This window comes from Lottia gigantea (assembly GCF_000327385.1).
Source record: "Lottia gigantea unplaced genomic scaffold LOTGIsca_66, whole genome shotgun sequence".
Lineage (NCBI taxonomy): Eukaryota > Metazoa > Mollusca > Gastropoda > Lottiidae > Lottia > Lottia gigantea.
Window position 1 is genome coordinate 296,198 of NW_008710245.1, and position 21,055 is coordinate 317,252.

General features: G+C 31.3%; 1 protein-coding gene across 1 annotated transcript in view; it reads left to right on the forward strand.

The window, feature by feature from the left end:
* Positions 1-1,683: 1,683 nt before the first annotated feature.
* LOTGIDRAFT_167389 (hypothetical protein) overlaps positions 1,684-21,055 on the forward strand; it is a gene marked incomplete at both ends in the record, with an annotated part of 67,898 nt that continues 48,526 nt past the window's right edge. Inside the window, 18 exons of the mRNA XM_009064869.1 lie at positions 1,684-1,759; positions 8,507-8,568; positions 8,780-8,875; positions 13,468-13,644; positions 13,987-14,111; positions 14,370-14,566; positions 14,842-14,930; positions 15,178-15,321; positions 15,459-15,770; positions 15,974-16,255; positions 16,382-16,475; positions 16,748-16,956; positions 18,206-18,523; positions 18,938-19,261; positions 19,688-19,837; positions 20,045-20,212; positions 20,409-20,543; positions 20,831-20,992. Of these exons, the coding sequence (XP_009063117.1) occupies positions 1,684-1,759; positions 8,507-8,568; positions 8,780-8,875; positions 13,468-13,644; positions 13,987-14,111; positions 14,370-14,566; positions 14,842-14,930; positions 15,178-15,321; positions 15,459-15,770; positions 15,974-16,255; positions 16,382-16,475; positions 16,748-16,956; positions 18,206-18,523; positions 18,938-19,261; positions 19,688-19,837; positions 20,045-20,212; positions 20,409-20,543; positions 20,831-20,992 (3,120 nt within the window). The remainder of the gene's footprint in view (positions 1,760-8,506; positions 8,569-8,779; positions 8,876-13,467; positions 13,645-13,986; positions 14,112-14,369; positions 14,567-14,841; positions 14,931-15,177; positions 15,322-15,458; positions 15,771-15,973; positions 16,256-16,381; positions 16,476-16,747; positions 16,957-18,205; positions 18,524-18,937; positions 19,262-19,687; positions 19,838-20,044; positions 20,213-20,408; positions 20,544-20,830; positions 20,993-21,055) is intronic.

Consider the following 21,055-nt stretch of genomic DNA (forward strand, 5'->3'; position numbering starts at 1 on the left):
GAATCTCACATGTTCTCACATGAACTCACCAATCAAGCAAACCCTTATAAAAGTTTAAACCATTTACAGTCAGCTTATCAAGAACTGTCAAAATCTTTATTAATTAAATTGATTGTATTTGATCATGTTAATAAACTTAAAATGATATTATACATGGGCTTATAGAAATCTAATTTTAATGTTTCTTTGTCCAGCTGCTATCCCCTGGGACGCTACTGTCATTATTTAATTAGTGGTTTCTGGAGGGTCAACTTCATCAGCGAAAAAAGTTCATTTCCTTGTGGTAAATGAATATTCAAATATTTCATTGTTTGATTGTGGGGTCATATTGTCAACCTACGATATACCTTTTGAAGTTTTAAAGGTCTTTGGAAACATTTTTATTGTTTTTAAGATGTTCATTAATTTAATTCAAATATACTCCTTTGTGTCCCAAATACCTGGTTCTGTACTTAAACGACAAGTGACCTTCCGTGGAGCTTTCTGGGCCAATATTTTTGGGCCATCTTGGAAAGTTTCGAAAGATATTGTTGTGATGTCTTCAGACCTAAACTAAGTAATATACATAACATATAATTTTCAACAGAACAATGTCATCTCTTACAAAGATGCAGAAATTCAAATCAATTGGTTGTTATCACTTTTGGAAGCAGAAATCCAGCAGGTATGCAGAATGTGAAATTTACTTTAATATCCTAAAATGGATATCTGCCAGGCACTTTGCAACACGCTTCATCTTCAAAAAAAGTATTAAAACACTGCAAAATTTACACTCAAGAAAATATTTGCATAGTATTTTTCATAATCATTGATAATATTTCAATTCAGAAATCTTTGTAGGGGTACACAAACAAATTTCATTCAGCTTTTAATATATGAATAGTATCGTGGAATGAAGAATTTACTATAAGTTATATAAAATATTATCGTAAGTACCTAGTCATGATCTAACAAAGTGTCTAAAGAAAAGAAAACTGAGCATTACTCCACTATTTTGTCCTTGTATAGCATTAGAAATGTTAATAAGTGAAATAGGTAATACTACAAAAGAAAAACAAATCTCTCACACATTGTTCGTTGACAAAAACCACCTTTTAAACGTGTTCAAGTGGCCTATTAACACTCATGGTCCTGTAGTAAGTTAGTAGCAAAATCGTAAAAATTTGGAGGTCATGTAAACATCAGGTTGACAGGTAATTAAAAATTGTCCACCAATCAAACGATAGGGATGTGAGAAGTTAACTGAATTATCCAATCAATTGTGTCCGTCTGCTCACTTGACTCTGCCTCCTACTATGTTATTGATCCCCTCTCTTATTGACTTCTGAATAAAAAATCTATCATGCATGGTTGAACAGTTGTTACTAGGTGTCTGTGAAAGTTAGAGTCAGAATGCTGTTTAGATATCAACTTGGTATAAATATTTATAATAAGTTTTGAAGGTGGAGAGAGTAATGTATCTGTGGTAATCTATAAGAAAATGTGATAATCAAAAGAAAATCAATATAATTAAGTAGTTTTTGACAGTTTGGAATATTGAGTTATGTCAGAGGCATTCCATGGAGAAAGTTGGTTGGTTTGTAATGGATCTAGGCAATAAGGAATGATAAAAATGTGAAATGGTGAAATATTCCCCTGCATGTGTGTAAATATTAGTAAATTAGGATTAGTGTTTTTAATATAATGGCAGGATACTTGGATTCTGTAGGAGGTAATTCCAAAGAACGAGCCTTTACAAACAGAGTTAACTGGTTAAAAGGTTTGTCTTCTATTTTAAATATTTCCATTTAACTACTTGCAATGGTGTAAACATTTTCAGGAAACCTATAACATCTGTTGTTTGAAATATTCTTTTAAATTACAATAACAAAATTAAAAGACAATACAAGCCCTGTCTTAGACAATATCTAAATGAGAACATTAAGAACATCTTGAAATCTCTTGTTAAATTGTATGGAAACTGTTCTTCACAAATTGATATATATCAGTTTGGTGACTAAATCCCTTTGATACTCTTCCTCCAAAACTGCTATTTTTAGGGACAGGCCATTTTTGGGGGGTTGATTTGGGTCTTGAATATATGTAGATACTCTTCAGAAATACTCAAATGAACAAAAATTGCATAATTCCTTCAAAAACGCCTCATACATGGATTTGAAGACCAAATCAGACTAAGGTATGATTGGTCAAATGGATTGCTAATCTGTCTCTTTTATATTCTATAGTTTTTTCACTAAGTAACGATTTCTCAAATTGAAAAGGAGACTGACATATAATGATATAAATGATACGATATCATGTTCTGCTCTGTTTGATATATGTTATTCTGTCTCCATGTTATCAAACATTTAAATATAGCTATCAGATAGTATCTTCTAGTACATGTCAAGACTATTAATGTCATTTGTTAAACAAATGCCATTCTGTGAATGCATGATAGGTACCTTTGTGATGATCTGATATTATTGATCTAGGAAAAGCTAGTGTGCTGAAGCAAATCAAATATGAAATCAAAAATTAAAAAGTCTAAGTGATCAATATATTGTTTGAATAACAACTTTGCATTAAACTGATGAAAATCATGAAAAAATTATTTTAAAAAAGCTTAGAATGGCAAGCGAAATAACAAACTTGATTGGATGAAGGTCTTTAAAAGTTTAGAACTTGTTGGTTGATAAAGATGATGTCTGATGAGCAGCTAATCACTAACATCACAAGAACATTGTAAACTTGCTGACTCTATAACCCCTTTTACATTACAAAAATTATCCTTTCTCAGAACAGTTCTTAGAACGGAACAGATGAATTTTGTGTATTGTAAACCGTCAAGCAAACCTCAAGGAGGTGATCTCAGAACTGATCTGATAACGGTCTTGATAAATTGATGTAATGCTAACAGTTACTGCTTTACTGTGCATGCCCTAAGAGCAGCCCTCACCTTTTCCAGCATGATTTCGTCATTTTTCAGTGCTATTGCTGTTTACTTTCGGGTGACTTCAAGGACTAAATTCAACTTCTTCTGGAAGATGAGCATTCAAAGAATAATTTCAAACCACGGTTTTCAGACCACTTAATTTATTGTCAAGTAAACGGTCAATTTGATCATGGTTTGGTCCACACTGAGAACAGAGCATTTTTTTGTGGCCTGGTGTAAAAGAGGCTTATGATGTTAGTACTGGTTGAAGGTCTTTTTGAATTGCCATGCTGATGATAGATTTAATTATTTGAAGATCATTGTTAATTATATATATAAGATTAATGACTACATGTTAATAATAATAGAAAATGAAATTGGTAGAGTTATTGATTGTGTTAATCAGTAAGGAAGATGGGGCAGGTGTTAAAATGGCTGTAATGAGAGCATTAAAACAGGCTTACCTGAAGTAGATCTGATAATCTATTTTACGATCGATTCTATTATTACAATTGATTCTCATTGAATTAGAGATGTGCCTGTGGTCAAGTTTTCTATGTTTGAATGGCGATGTGCCTCTGGTCAAGTTCAATTAATGATAATTATTAAAATAAATAATTTTTACTATAGAGAGCCGGAAATGCATTCAACCATTGTTGTCAAACTACTGAATATTCTACTCTAAAACAATTGCAGCAGACATAAATAATGCCAATATGCTCCTGTAAGTTTAACATCCATTTTGGAGAGTGCAAATTGCCAGATAAGGATGCTCAACCATGCTTACTGTATAATTAATACCTTCTGCCTCCTGCCTTCTGTTGTTTAGTACAACTGATGACATTTTCAATAACACTAGAATTTCACTTGCAGACAGCTTCAAATTTGCAGTCAATTTTATCCAATTGTTACCAGACAATTTGTTACATTATCTCAATACTTCATTTGGTCAAGGTATAGGACATAAAAACATTTCATGTCTGGCCTGAAACAGGTGCTACAATTACAAACATTACAATTTTAAGGTCAATTGCATAATTGCATTTCATAACAATTTGTGGAATCAGGTTAAAAACAGAAACTTGTAATCTATGTATTGATTTTTGAAGTGCTTGAGAATTGTCTAAGATTATAAAATGAAAATTTTGATATTTCCTTGGATGAAATCACTTCTCATTTTTTCATATGGAACTTTGGTGGATTATTCCATTGCTTTTTTACTGAACAAGATCTCAAGATTGGTAACAACAAAATACAAGGGAAATCCCTTACTAAAGTGGCCCCTCACACAATAGCACCAGCAGTTGTGTATTGTCGTGAATAAGAACAGCAGTGATAATATTCAAATGCAACTCTCATGCAACTGAGTTGTGAGTTGCATTCGAACTCATGGCCACTTTCATTATTCACAATCGTACTCAACTGGTAATGGATATAGTGTGAAGGCACCTTATCACTTTGGCATTTTATTGCAGGTTGCGTTCTTGAAGTTCAAAGGCAATATATGTAAGAGTACCAACAATTGGCCTCTTAAGTATTGATTGGTCCAGGCTTGACCACTAGATATCGATGATTGTCTTGATTAAATCTCCAGAAAAACACATGAAGAGAATTCTGATGATACTTAATCTGTTTGATATTATACTTAGTGATATTGAGAGGTTTACTCTCATTGTTTTATCAATGGTACCAGATTAACAAATCAATTTTTATTGTAGCTTATGTTCACTCTAGTTTCAACCAGGAAGGTATATGGCTATCATATCAGACTGCATCTCCATAATGTCAAGGCACTGCGAAATACCTTGACATCATTAAGCACTTCTTTTCTATTAGGACATATGTAAATACTGAGATTTGATTGGATTTGACACTAACATACATCCAATCAGGGCCCTTGACAGAAAAGTATATATTATTGCTGAATGGTAACAGAATTGCTCTTTCCGTAGTGTACAATTTAATGGAATTGCTGTATTTACATACATTTGTGATACTAAAAAAGAGTGACTAATGATGTCAAGGTATTAGACATAGTTCAAATTGGCTTGACAGTGTGAAGATGATACTATTCAAGCACCTATTAACTTACAGATAAAATCATCCTCATTCTAGAGAACAGTGCTAATAAAGGTTAATCCTTCTTCATTTCCCAATAAAATCGTTTGTATTAAGATTCTCTGTCTGAAGAATATTGATTTAATTAACAGTTATTTAGTCCTTAATTGACTGAAAGACTTTAAACTTTTCTTTTTTGAACCAATTTTACATACAAGTACTAACATGTTTTACAGATTCTACTTCTGTCTTCTGTGGACTTTTGAGTCTAAGAATATTTTGAATTATTTTTTAAAAAGCAAATATTAGTTCTTGTATTTTATTTGTTTTAACATTTTAATATCATTGTATTGACATTTTAATTTTACCAAATTATATTCCTGGAGCTGTGGTGGTTGAGCATGGAATTTCTACCCACTTTCAATATCATTGTATTGACATTTTAATTTTACCAAATTATTTTCCTGGAGCTCTTGTGGTTGAGCATGGAATTTCTACCCACTTTCACCTTTCAACAATGTAATTCAAAGATTGATGTAAGAATTCCAGTCTAGACATGTGCACCTGAATATATGGACTTCTAACTCATGAAATAAAATCATTCCTGTCAGAAAATAATTCCCTGCAGGATTTCCATTATCTTGAAGAATTTATGCCATTCCTGTTTAATGATGCTGAACAGTCTGATTATTAATTACTGAGTAATATTAGACATAAACAGTCCATTTCATCAGGGTTATTACTAAAACAGTCATATAATGTTTTCCTTAATGATGCCACATGCCTCCTGTAAATTTGATAGAGTCTATTATTGACATGAAGTGTGAAGTGGTCTCTGGACTTAAATTGAATATAAGAATGTGAATACATTATAGCACCATTTACACCAGATCGCTATAAAGCGTTCCGTTCTTGGTCCGGACCAGGCTGCGATAAAATGTGTCCATTTTCATTTTCAAGTGGTCATAAAACGGTTCTTTGTTTGTAGTGTAAATGATAAGCGTTCTCGGCATGGTTATCTGTGGAACTCTTCTTGAAGGAGTTGCAATTAACCCTTGTAGTCACCGTTCCGTTCTGAGAATGGATAAATTTTGTAATGTAAAAGGGGTTTTTGGTTTCATTTGAATGACCAGATACTTTCCCCATGTTCTAGCAGCAAACATTGATGAAGGATCTATTCCGTGAAGCAGAAAAAAAAGCTGAGGCCCCATGTGATATAAGCTGTGAAGGTTAAAATTCCTCAACAGTAAGAAAAAGAGATGAATTTCTTGTCTTTGAGTCTGATCAGGTTAACAGAAGGATGTAAAACTCTGTTCTCGTTTCATTTGACGTTGTTTTGAAACATTTTCAATATCAAAACAGAAGTCTCTAAGATCACCAAAAGTTGTCCCATATGAAAAGTATACATCTTACATATACATGTTGATCATGCAAGCTAATTACTTTCAGACCTTTATTTTTGATATAAACACTAATATTTAATGTCTGAAATTGACTAACTGTCAATCTTTGCACTTTTCTTAATGTATTTCTCTTGTAGGTCGTTAAAGAAATTAATCAAAATGAAAGGTGTAATTAGTAACAGGTTCCAAAACTCTCTGTTTCTAAATATTTTGAAATCAAGCTTTAATGGGACAGATAATAGGGAAAATGCCACATGGGGCCCAGATGTAATTTGACCTCTTACTATATTTGAGTTTATATTTATACATATTATGAAAGGTATAGATTGAAATTTAAGACTCATAATTGAAATTAAACCTAGTCTCCAAATACACAGTAACTTTTTAAATTACCAGTAGTAACACCATAAGCAGCGTGGATATGTTCTGCCTCTGTGACTGCTGCAATCAAAAGTTGTAAAATGCTTTGGGCACAAGAGCATTACCAATCCAATTCCAATGAAACCTTAGTTTGCTAGTATGGTTAAATGTTAACCTGAAAAAAAAAACAATACTGGAATTATAGATGTCCAATAGGAATCAAGAATGATGCAAAGAAATATTTTGTGTCCCTCATATTCTTGCAAAGGCTTGAAAACACCTTCTGAAACTCTTATTTCAATCAATATGCATAGTAAACTGTTAAGGTCATTGTAAGTTTTACTATTTGGTGATCAACTGTGATATACTGTTTATGTTGATAGGACCTTAATGTAGAAAGGAAGTTAACTCAACTGTGAAATTTGTTTATATGAAATTTTATACCTTCACCCATGAGAGACATAAAGATTATAGGATTCTAATTTCACAACTTTAGTCTTGAAAGGAAATGGGATGTTAAATTATACTGTACTTGGCCATTTAGAAAACCCCAATTGTTAAAACTTTATTCATTCATTCATTCATTCATTCTCTCTTTGATTGGTTATCATGTTTAGTTATTAGTAGGAGCTGTAATATTTATAAAAAGCCAGATTGTGTTGATGTATCATCTATTAAATACCACTAGACTTATTGACCTTGTAGTTTATTAAACTTGGTCCCAAAAATGTTGAAAAACCAGATTAAAGCTCATTCTTTTATTCAGATATTCTTTGTGTCTGAAGTTTTATTTAGGAAAATATATGTCACTGTTCTCAAAATGTAGTTGAAGTTATTTTGTTATTTAATCAACTAATTACTGGGGATATTTTTTTGGAGGATATCTCCTGGTGTACTGAAACATACTGCACATTTAAACACAACTTGAACCCTGTGCCAGTGCCTAATCTGTTGAATAGTGACTAGTTGCTTGTTAATAGTAACTTTTTCAACCACCCTAATCTGCATATTATGTAACTATATCATTGATTGGTGATATTGAATAACAGATTGATAAAATTGGTCTTAAATGACATGAATATCAGTCTGTATAATCAAAAATATAAAGTCAACTGAAAACTTGCATCATTTTTAGTCCCTAGATTAGTTTCTAGTAAAATGAAAATGAATTAAAGGGCACATTTGTTTCTTTTGCTTTATGTCAACACAATGTCTTGCAACTCGTGGAGTCAGTGAAAAAAAATTGTCATTGTCATGTATATAACAGACGAATGTGCTCATAAAGTAGTTCAAAACAGTATTTGGTTGAGTTTGTTATAAACACGTTCCTTTGCAAATATCACTCACATGTAGTAATTAATTCTTGTAGTACACATATCCTACGTATTTTGTAATTTAGTAGTAAAATTCCCAAAATAGGTTACTATGTAGTAAAATATAGTAAAAATAAAGCAAGGTGGAGTATATTGACTTAAAGTGAGGAGAATATTAATTTACCTTTGATGTCATGAATATAGTTCAAGACATACTTTTTAGAACTATTTTGAGTTTTTATCCTTAGCACCTTGCAGAGTTTGAATTTGAGGGCAGATTTGCAATCTTCCTATTCACAGTATCATACAAATAATTTTGGATAATAAAATAACAATTAAAGCACATTTTCATTATTGAATCAAGGTATTCATACCTGTAAATATCTGAAAATAATACGAAGTATTCCAAGATTTTTCATGTAATCTCTGTATTCAAACATGTTACTTTTTATTTGCAGATGAACAAGAAAGAGTACAGAAAAAGACATTTACAAATTGGATGAACACATACCTCTGTCAAGTAAGTTTTGTATGTAGTATTGTCCTGATCGAATCTCTCAAGTTTGAAATGTATAGCTACCCTCGCAAGGCAATGATTTGTTCGTTAAAGAAACTTTAAGCTGAAACTATGTAGAACAAGAAGCCAACATGGCAAATGTCAAATGAATACAAGAGAAGTATTAGGTTTGATTTAGTATTAGTAGAAATAATAATTTGTGATTTCATTACAGCATGTACCTCCTGAGAAAGTGGATGATTTATTTGAAGATATTAAATCTGGTGTGGTGCTATTATCTTTATTGGAAGTATTATCAGGAGAAACATTGGTAGGTGTACATTGATCTCCTATACAGATATAGTCCTCATATTTTTTACTTTCCCTGGCACCATTTTTCAGAACGAAATTGAACATCTGTAACAAGTCAGATGCTAGATTTTCGTTCTAGAAAGTGATACAGATTGTAGTCTATCAGAAATTGAGTTTTATCTTCTGGGAAAGCAATTATTCATATGACCATCTCCCATTTTCAAACAGTTTTTGGAACAGTCAAGTTATTTGTTTGCTTGAGGTATGGGACTGGATTATGTCCAAATATCAACCCTGTTTCCAATAGCTAAAGGACTCTGACAATGAATAATTGGTATGAGATATCAAAGCAATGCTACTTAAGGCTGTAATCTAAATCTAGAACAAGCACGATCAGCTTTAAATGATCTGATTAGGCAAGCCTTTTCATTTAATACAGCAAAATGTGCTTTATTCATTGAGACACAATTTAAATAGTTCAGTATAGTATTGATCTTTGAATGTCTTTCTTTAGATTGTTAGTAATGTATTGATATTTGTATTGTATAGCACTAGTTTATAATTATTCATGTATAGAAAGGAACAAACAATCCTTTTACCCTACCCCTTAAACATTGACAACATTCCTTTTAAAATAACTTACAAGTTTTAATCACTTAGCATTTTCTTTCATTGATCTTGAAAGTTAAAGGGATATAACCAAGTGATTTTCCTTTATTGACATCTAGGTTTAAACTGATATAACCAAATACATTATCCTTTATTGATATCTTATATAATGAAATATATTAGTAAATTATTATTATTGGTATCTTATATTAAAGAAATATAATCAAATACATTATTCTTTATTGATATCTTATATTAAAGAAAAATAACCAAGTAAATTATCCTGTTTATCTTATATTTAAGATATTACCAAGTAAATTGTACGGAAGCGTATTAGGGCCATTCATTTTTCTTTTTTTTTTTTGAATTTTCAAGTTAGTATGTTGAATTTTCAAGTTAAAAACTTTAAAATTCGAGATACTAACTTGAAAATTCAAGATACAAACTTGAAAATTTAACATATTAACTTGAAAATTCAAGTTACTAACTTGAAAATTCAAGTTACTAAATTCAAGATACTAACTTGAAAATTCAAGATACTAACTTGAAAATTCAAGATAATAACTTGAAAATTCAACATACTTGCTTGAAAATTCAAGTTACTAACTTGAAAATTCATCATACTAACTTGAAAATTCAACGTACTAACTTGAAAATTCAACATACTAAATTCAACATACTAACTTGAAAATTCAAAATACTAACTTGAAAATTCAACATACTAGCTTGAAAATTCAACATACTAACTTGAAAATTCAAGATACTAACTTGAAAATTCAAGTTACTAACTTGAAAATTCAAGTTACTAACTTGAAAATTCAACATACTAACTTGAAAATTTAAAAAAAAAAAAATTGAATGGCCCTAATACGCTTCCGTAAAATTATAACCAAGTAAATTATCCTATTGATATTTTATATTAAAGAAAAATAACCATGTAAATTATCCTATTGATATTTTATATTTAAGATGAAACCTAGCAAATTATATTTAAAACTGAAGGTAGTATAATATATGACTTTATTCATTGCCAACTGATTCTTGACTCTATAAAATACGAATCTTTAACATAGTGCTGATGATATATTGGTGAAAAAATGTAACGTTTTGATGTTTATCAGGTACAGCTTTGACTAAAGTTTTACTTATCTCGTTTCATGGACTAAATTGAATTTAGTTTTGTGGTTTGATTATTCCATGTTGAATGGAAAAATAATGACAAAGACAAACAATATAGTAATTCAAATGATTTCAGGAAAGTTATAATCTGATCAAAATGATTTTTTATTATATAATTAATCATGATAATTTTGAGAGAATGATTGTGTCCATTGATTGGATTTCTTGAAAGTATACAAGTGTATAATTTTACCGATAGTTATTGATTGAAGTCGAGACTGAAAATAATTCTTATTTAATAGAGGTAACAAGACAGAAATATATAACAGATTTAATCTAATAGATTGAAATTAATTTTTATGTAACGTCAGTCGTGTGGTTGTAATTTAATTTGTCAAGTAACTAAGATGATTAAAATGATTAAAATCAGGAAACATTGAATATATCTGAATTGATTTATGGCAATATATCAGTTAGAAGCTTCCTAGTGACTTTTTTGACTATAAAACTTTCAGAGCACACATGCAAATAATTTTAAAGGGATTGTAAAAGGGTTTTTTAATTTTTTTTTTATGTGTATCAGAGACACTGAAAGCATTGATTTGCACAATTCAATTTTCAGTGGGACATCTGTGGTTCTTGCAATTTCACTAAAACTAAACTTTTTATGATGTCACTATCATAGTATGAGCAGATTTTGCCAATGTGAGGTAAAAAACGCCAGGTTTAAGTTGAATTATAAGAACCATAGTAGGTAGTATAATTTGTTTCAGCTCAAATTGATGCTTTCAATTTTACAATCAATTTAAGATATTTCAGTGTATAATGGCAACTATAGGCCAAGATTGCATCTCACAAAGACTAAATAAAAGGTCTATTGGTGGAATTCATATTTCTGTATAGTCATATCAGTGATCATATCTGTTTTCGTATGTTTTTGTACACAGCTTTTCCTTCATAAAGGAACTATTAGCTGCTATAAAGGGTACCATACAATAGAGAAACATGGCTATCGATAAACCACCAATAAATCAGACTATTAGTGACTTAGACATAGTACCGGTACTAATATTAATAAGTACGGTACCGATAGTTTATTGAATACTAATATTGACTATTGATAAAGATATAGTTTGTTAGATATCTACTAATTGATTTACTGTTAAACAATCAATCAGTTATCTGTTCGAAATTTTTTCAAATCTGTTATCTTCTTTCATGGCTGTTAGTACAAAATTTCACAATGCTTAAAATTAGATATTTCATATGAAATATGAATATTACAATAAATCCATGAAAAACAACATAAGAATTGTAATAATATAATTTCAAGCTTTGATAGAGAAATTCTTACTGCAGTGCTGAACTAATATAAAAAAATTCTATCTATTTCAGCTTTCTCATATATATGAATATTGTTGGCAAATACAACAAATCAAAATTTAGGGACATTCAAAGTTTTTTTTAATATTTATCTAATATCTATACAAAAACAATGTTTATAGAAATTCTAGTTCAAAGTAAGCTTGTCATATGTAATCCTCTGAAAGAAACTTAATGATAAATTTTAACGTAATAGCTCATCAAACAATAGCTAAGCTCTTAATTTCCTGAGTCAGAAGGTAGAAATGTAAATTATTCACTGAAATATGAAATCGATTATCAACATCAAACTGTGTCTGAAAGTTTCTAAGTGTCTTGACAAACAAACCCTGTCAAAACATCAATAAAGTATAGTATATAACCAATAAATAAAATTTCCCGCTCTTTTCTAAACAGCAGGCAGAAACACGTCTGGTGTCAAGTTTTATATACATATATATATATTGATATATACAATATCTTACTATGGGGTAGAAGAGATTATAAAGGCTGGAGTATTTAATAAATAGCCTAGTTTGAATGGTATCGAAACAGATAAATATATCATGAAGTCAGCACTTATTGTTTTGTACTTAAAGTTCAAATCCTGTTGGCTGGTTATGGTGTTTGAATGTTATATTAAATAACATAGGCAATCTCGTTATTTTGGCACCCTGCCATCAAATAGAGAAGGGATTAGTCGTTTGAATGTCCAACCTGAAATCCTTGAAAGATTATAGTATACCTGTTTTATAACCTATAAGATTTTATGACTCCCCTAGATTAGTATTAAATCCCATTTTTTAGGCCAAAGCAAATTCCAAAGATTGAACTCTTTTGAAATTAAACAGAATTGCTTGTTTTATTTTTATGAAGTCATATTGGCTTATTCAATATAGACACATATTATGTTCCATCCTGGCATGGGTCGAGATAATCTAAATCTGTCATATGACATCCAATGACCTGATACCATTCGGAGAAGCTGACGATGCCACATTACAATATTTGACCAGCCTGTCTGCTTACACCCAACAAGATGTTGAAAAGCTGCATATCTGCTTCATTTGATTAAGTTGACCAAAACATAAAAACTGCTTGTGTCTTAAGGTTGAAATTATCTTTGTGGTTGTGCCTAAAATGGGTACCATTTGGTTCAGAAACTATTCCAGTGTACCATTTCAACCTGATAAATATTTGATCAAAGTCTTAGTGATTTATATGATAATGCAATTGATTGGGGGCAAGGAATGCCCAAAACTCAACTGCTGCATTCAATAAAGCTTGACCTTTTTTGATTTAGAAGAAATATGAAGATTGTTGCTCATTGTAGTTAATATTTATGAGCTGTAAGCAAATTGAGATACATCTCAATAATACATAGCACATAGCATCCAATTCAAAAATCCTTAAAGACAAGACAATATTTCAACCTCAGTGCTATCATTGTTGTGCATTTGTATCTCTAAAATCCCTTAAACGGAACTTGTTCTTTACAAAAGTTTTTTTATTTCGTTTCAGAAAATGGAGAGAGGAAAAAATATTAAGCGGCCACATTTTCTGAGTAATATCAAAAAAGCATTAGATTTTCTAGAAGGAAAGAAGATTAAAATGGTGAATATTAACACTACTGATATAGCTGATGGTAAACCAGCTATTGTCCTGGGTCTCATTTGGACAATTATCCTCTACTTCCAGGTAAGCATGTACAGATATCTTGGTGTTTGATCTTTCCCCAAACTGCTTGCAAATACATCAACAAGTTTGAAAATACACCTTATTTTGATATGAACCTGCCACAAGATGCTTTATAAGATTGCATCTCTTGAATAGATGTCTTGATTGTCGTCTGCTTGGTCGTAACACCTCAGTTGGTTTGGAAAACAGCTGATAATGATTTGTTCTTAAGTCTGCACTAAATTTCTTAACAACACTGCAGTTTCTACAGTTATTTCGAACAGGAGCTTTGGGCACAAACAGAAATTTCTGCTTTAAAAGTTACTGCTAATGATGATTTCATATTGTATTGTTTTATTCCAGATTGAAGAGACAATGTCTCAAGTGCCAAATGTACAAGATTTAACAGGAGAAGGGCCTTCTGCTAGTAAAAAGATGGCTTTACCAAAGAAAAATCTATTGGCATGGGTTGACAGTGTTCTAGGAAAGTAAGTTGTGACTCACAGTTTCTGTATTGAAGTCAGTCTTCAGTTATTTCAGGAACTGCCAAATATGCTCTTCTTGGGACATGAAGAGTGTTCTTAGTGTGATCACAGAGATGTTTCAACATGAATCTTTTCTTGCTCCATCTATGTTTTAATGACAATTATTTATAAAGAAAGGAGTAGTCTATCCATAATAGTCTTCTTATTTATTTACACCTATACCATTTTGATAGTTGCAGAGATTTTTTTATTATCTTGCAGGAAATACGGTATAGAAGTAAAGGATTTTGGACCAAGTTGGAGAAGTGGTGTTGCATTTAACCAGTTGATACACAATATTAACCCTAATTTAATTGACATGGAAGGTGTTAAACAACAAACAGCTAGAGTTAATTTAGAACGAGCCTTCTCCATTGCTGATTCTGAATTAGGCATTCCACGCCTTCTAGATGCTGAAGGTATGACTGGAGAAACTTTTACTTGACTCATTCTCATTATATTGGCCAATCTCCCCCAGAACCTTATATAGGTAATTCAAATTAATGAGGATGAAAAGAATGACAAAGCTAGGTGTTTTTAGGAAAATGAAGAGCTGTTGAGAGTAGCCATGATATGCAACAATTCCAATAACTATACTTAATCAGGATGGAAATGCCTGCATGGAACAATAGATATAACTGAATGGAGTTTGTTCCTGATATGTTTAATGATTTGTATAATTTGTGTTTTATAGATGTTGACGTAGCTAAGCCAGATGAAAAATCTATTATGACGTATGTGGCTCAATTCCTGAAAAAATATCCAGATGCTGGAGATTCAAAGGTGAGGGATTTAGTTCTAAACTCAGTGGGTGGTGGTAACTTACTCTTTAGAAGGTTGTCTGAAGTTAAGAAACTTTACCATGCATTTCTGGATAAGGTCCTTCTTTTGCTAATAACCAACTTTTTAAAAAAAAAAAAATTAATTTTGACATAAGATCTCCTGTGGGATTCAGCATCAATTTCCAGATATAATATTTCAACAGATCTGAAGAATGGTTGATGATTCAGTTACTATTTGTCAATTTCAGCTCCAAGGAATACCAAGTAAAATGGACACACCAGATCAAGAGATGTCAGCATATTTTAGTCTGTATAATTGGTTATCTAAAGATGCAGCAGAGATTCTAGCTAATACTAGAGGTCCTGTTACAGACAGACATTCTGAATTTTTGGTAAGTTTCAATTTTCAATTATCCACTAGCTAAGCTTTGGAAATTCTCTTTATCATAACCATTTAGCAGGGTTCTCAAATGAGATCCTCAGTCAAATTGAGAGCAAAGCTAGATTTCCTTTCATTTGTGAATTTCAGGACTATCTTGGATTCAAAACAGAATTAGACAGAAGAGAGACAGTTTATTTGGCTCTTAAAGATAGAGCCATGACAGGTAAATTCAAGAGAGTTAATCCTCAAGAATGGCAACAATTACAAGACAAGTGGGAAGAAACAGAGGAACTGACACGATTATGGTTACTAAAATTAGACCAGAGCTACCCAGGTCGTCTGGGAGAATTTGGACGTTGGTTGTATGAAGCTGAGACTTTATTAAAGAAACCAGAAGAGTCCTTTGACAACCCTGAAGATATGGCTAGCTATATTGGAGAATTACTAGCTGAACACAAGGTTAGTTTGTATTCCTCTTGACATACACTATAAAATATTAACAGAAAAACTGTAAGAACATGGAGACTACTCTTTGTGGTAGCCACACCTTACCTTAGATCATAGTTTTTGCTTTCAAAAATATTTTTTAATTACAACTCTTATTTCTCCACTTTATCTCTTTCATACCAAATTTTACCAAATCCTTTCAATTCATTTCACAGAGATTTTTCAAAGATCTGGAGCCCCAGAAGAAATTCTTTGAACAAGTTAAAAAAGCAGGACACTTTGAAGGGGAACAACTCGATCCACCTCATATGGATCTGATGGCAAAACGTCTACAACGAGTATGTACTTTAGCTCCTGTCAGACAACGAAGACTAGATTATGAAGGAGCCAAGATGCGTGTCTGGTCAATTATGTTAATGACAGAAGACAAAATTAAATCATGGAAAGTCAAATATGGCTGGCAAGAAGAAGTGGAAGAAATGTACAAAGATTATGAGGTAAGTGTTTGAGTTTCAACCTGAAAATCTCTTTAACAGGCTGAAGAAAAACAGTTCTCTTAATAACTTGAAACAGTTTTGGGTTGGTATCTCAAAACATTTCAAAATCAAAATTTCTTCTTTTAGAATTTAGTGCAAGGAAATCAACTAATTATGACGTATGACAGTACGTTTGCTGAAGTGAAAGGGAAAGGGGATACTTACAGAAAAGATGCTAAAGGTATTTGGTATGAATTTCTTTATTTTGAAATCCAGTTGTATGTATACGTTTACAAAAAATGGAATGTCCCCCACAGTGTTTACGAAAATATATGACTGTAGAATTTGTTATACACAAATATATTTGAAAAAAAACATTGCTTTTGCTGCACCTATAAAAAGAACAAAATTATTTTTTTTCAAATTCCTTAATCAAAAAATATGCATGAGCTTTTAGACCTTCAAAATATTATCTAACAAAAATTGTCTTAATGATGACGTTTACATTTTCAGTTTCTCCAGAAGTGAAAAATATTCCTGAAGAAATTGAGAGTATTAGCACTAAATGGAGAGTATTATCACAAGAAATACAGGGTTTAAAGCCTACCTTTGAGAAACAAATAGTAATGTGGAAGAATTATGCATCTGATGTTAATGCTCTAACTGCCTGGCTGGATGGAGGAGAGAAGGTTATGAAAGAAAATTCAGCAGAAAATAGAGCAGTAAGTAAAGACATTTTTTTTCAAAACTTATCGTATTTATTTATATCATTTATACAGTATTTCATGACTTCTTTTCTACTGTTACAGTATTTCATGATGAGTATTTCATAACCTCTTTTCATCTGTTAAAGTATTTCATGACCTCTTTTCATCTGTTAAAGTATTTCATCAACTCTTTTCATCTGTTAAAGTATTTCATCAACTCTTTTCATCTGTTAAAGTATTTCATCAACTCTTTTCATCTGTTAAAGTATTTCATAACCTCTTTTCATCTGTTAAAGTATTTCATCAACTCTTTTCATCTGTTAAAGTATTTCATCAACTCTTTTCATCTGTTACAGTATTTCATGACCTCTTTTCACCTGTTAAAGTATTTCATCAACTCTTTTCATCTGTTACAGTATTTCATGAACTCTTTTTCATCTGTTACAGTATTTCATCAACTCTTTTCATCTGTTAAAGTATTTCATGACCTCTTTTTCATCTGTTACAGTATTTCATCAACTCTTTTCATCTGTTAAAGTATTTCATGACCTCTTTTCATCTGTTAAAGTATTTCATCAACTCTTTTCACCTGTTAAAGTATTTCATCAACTCTTTTCATCTGTTACAGTATTTCATGACCTCTTTTCACCTGTTAAAGTATTTCATCAACTCTTTTCATCTGTTACAGTATTTCATGAACTCTTTTCACCTGTTAAAGTATTTCATCAACTCTTTTCATCTGTTAAAGTATTTCATCAACTCTTTTCACCTGTTAAAGTATTTCATGAACTCTTTTCATCTGTTAAAGTATTTCATGACCTCTTTTCATCTGTTAAAGTATTTCATGAACTCTTTTCATCTGTAAAAGTATTTCATCAACTCTTTTCATCTGTTAAAGTATTTCATGACCTCTTTTCATCTGTTAAAGTATTTCATGACCTCTTTTCATCTGTTAAAGTAATTCATCAACTCTTTTCACCTGTTTAAGTAATTCATCAACTCTTTTTCACCTGTTTAAGTATTTCATCAACTCTTTTCATCTGTTAAAGTATTTCATCAACTTTTTTCATCTGTTACAGTATTTTAAAGACAATTTTTACTAAACAAATATTTTTTCTACTATTTCTTACAGCAGTATTTGAATATTTGAGCCCTTTCTACAGTTACAGTATCTTATGAAATCTATTTCAGAATTTTTGAAAACTCTGTTGCCATGTTATATTTGATAACCAATCAATTGAACAACTCTATGTTTATGTTTCAGTATTTCTTCGGTGATACGTCTGATATTGAGAAGAAATTTGTAACGTTGAATAAATCTGGTGAATATTTAATAGGAACCAGTCAACAACCAATAGCAGATGAGATACGTCAAACTATTGAAGATCTAAATAATCATTTCAATGTCTTAAAACAAGATTTTACTGTTTACCAACAAAATGAAGTAGTGGATAAAGCTCGTAGTGAATATACTAGTGGATACAGTACTGTACATGAGTGGTTAGAGTATGCTGATTCTATTGTACAGTCCCCAGTACCATGTATACATGCTGATTTGAAGGAATATCTTCTTAAATTAGAAGTAAGTCATGTGGCACCATTCTTAGAAAGATCATAACTTATTATTTATAATTTGAAATCAGTGGCAGAGATGGTGTAGATGCCCCCCTCTCAGCCCCGAATGCAAGTTTTTCAGGCATGACTCTCATAACTGGGTTAGAAATTCAGGCACGCTCAGATATTTCGCATGGCTACGCCATTGTCTGAAGTCATTTTATCGGTTAATATTTTTTTTGTAATTAGAATGACCAATCAAAGTTCTTGGCAGTTTAAACTTTTGATTATCTTGAACATGGTTCCTGGCTTTATTGTTGTAAGATTGGTGGTTGATAATAATACCAAATAAATATCAGAATATCACGAAGTTAAGTTTTTTGACACATTATTTTTAAGCAAAAAACATGTCATAAGATTATGGAAACCTGTTCATTTTCAGGAATTAAGTACAAGAGTTCCTGATATTGAAAATGAATTTAAAGTAATCACCAAGACAGCCCAGTCACTGGTCAAAAATACACCACCAGAGGTCATTAATGAGATGTTACAGAATTTAAATATTAAAAAAGAAATCATTGTAAGAATAAGAAAACAAATCCCAGATAAAAAGAAATATTTAAAAGCTGTTCTACCTAATGTAGAGAGTTTAGAAACAGGTTTAATAGATCTAAATAAATGGTTAGATGAAGGAGAAGATCTGATTCAATCTCATAAAATGGAGGGAAATGCTGCAGATTCTGAGACCACACTGGAACAACATAAGGTAGGTGTATTCTTTAGTCAGGTGTATTAATATATCAATTTAGATATAACTAGATTACAACAGGCACGTAGTTGTCAGGAGCCACAGACACATTGAATATTCACGATGTCCTTTTGCCCCATTGTCTTCAAACTGAATTTTTGAATTGAATTATCCAAACTGTGTGGTCTGTGCAAGCACCTTGGTAGATGGCTATAACTCACTTCTTTGGCGCTATAGATGAGTAATGTATTCTGGCAGCAACAAGAAATTCAATCTTGACTAGGAAAAGAATTGTGTTCCAAGAAAGGAATCTATTCCTAAATGTCTAGTTTAAATGGTAGTTAATGGATATCTTTTAAAAGACTGGATACTATTTAAATCATTTACTGTCTTTTGTCTTCAATGATAACTGTTTTAATAAAATTGGTAAAATTTTGTTTTCAGGCTTTTTTCTCACAGTTGATCTACCAGAAGTCAATACTAGAAAGTAAAAATAAGGTTTATAATAAAATCTGTAGTACTAAACCTAAACTAAATAATGTGGACTTTCAACCAGTTGATGATGTCATGAACACAGTCAATACCAGATTCCAGGTACAGTGGAAAATTATGTTGTTAAGATAAAACAAATTGATCAATTAAGGTATAGCTAAAAAATCAGATGATTTGCAAAATGTCTGAATATTTGTCTTTTTTTTGCAGTATCTACAGCTTTCGTCCTTTCGACGAGAAAACCAGATAAATTTTCACAAAATGATTTAGTTGCAATTCAGAATGATTAAGATATTTGGCTTTTTTCAGAATCTTCAAACATCATCCAAAGATTGGGAAAGGAAGTTAGAAAGTCAGGTGAAATTATGGCGTCTGCTAGGTGTTAAACAGACACAACTAGAAGAGTGGTTAGACAATGCTGAAGCAATACTGGAAGAAAATTCTGATGATGTTGAAAGCCTCATACGTAAACACAGAGTAAGAGAAGCTATATACTTGTAAAATTACATCTAAAAATCTGAAAATAGTAATATTTCATCTGAATTTAAGATGAGAAGGGAGATAATTCTTAGATATATGTAGTATAATTTGCCTGCTATCAGAGTCAAAAGAGGAAGATTTTGAACTGACAAATTGTTCGTCATAAAAGGGTTTTGCTGCATTATCATTTCAGAGATTTTTTGATCGTGTTGATGAGAAGCCATTAAAGGAATATTTATCAGCTGGTAAACAAATCTTACAGACCCTGTCTCAACCTGATTCACAACAATTACAACTAGAAATGGAACAATTGGAAGCTAGATATAAGGTATGAAATAATTCTTCACCTGAATAGAAAGTCTTAATCTCTTAGCAGTGAATAACATTTAGAGGGCTGATATGGAAAAACAATTTGATGGTAAAAAAGCCAATCCCCTATATGCTACCAGTTGCGCAAGATCGCTTGATATTTATAAATCGAAAAGGAATAAGCGTATGCAATGGTACTGATTTTTTTAAAACAATATTTCACCTATTACACACTGCTTGGCTTTGACATCTCGATAAGTCAAATCTGGAACAGCATATTATCATGTTTTGATTCATATTTTGCAGAATATTTTACATCATGCTCCATTAAGATTATTACATCTGGAGTTCTCCTTACCTGAAGGTAAATTCTGTCAGAATATGGAAACAGCAGAAAAAGCCTTGAAACAGCATCAAGAACAGCTACAAAGTAGAGTAAATGTCAAAGAAGCTCTGCTTAAACACAAGGTATATGCAAAATTATTTCTTGTTTTAGTGGCCTTTCCAAAAACTATTTCATTTGACATCTTC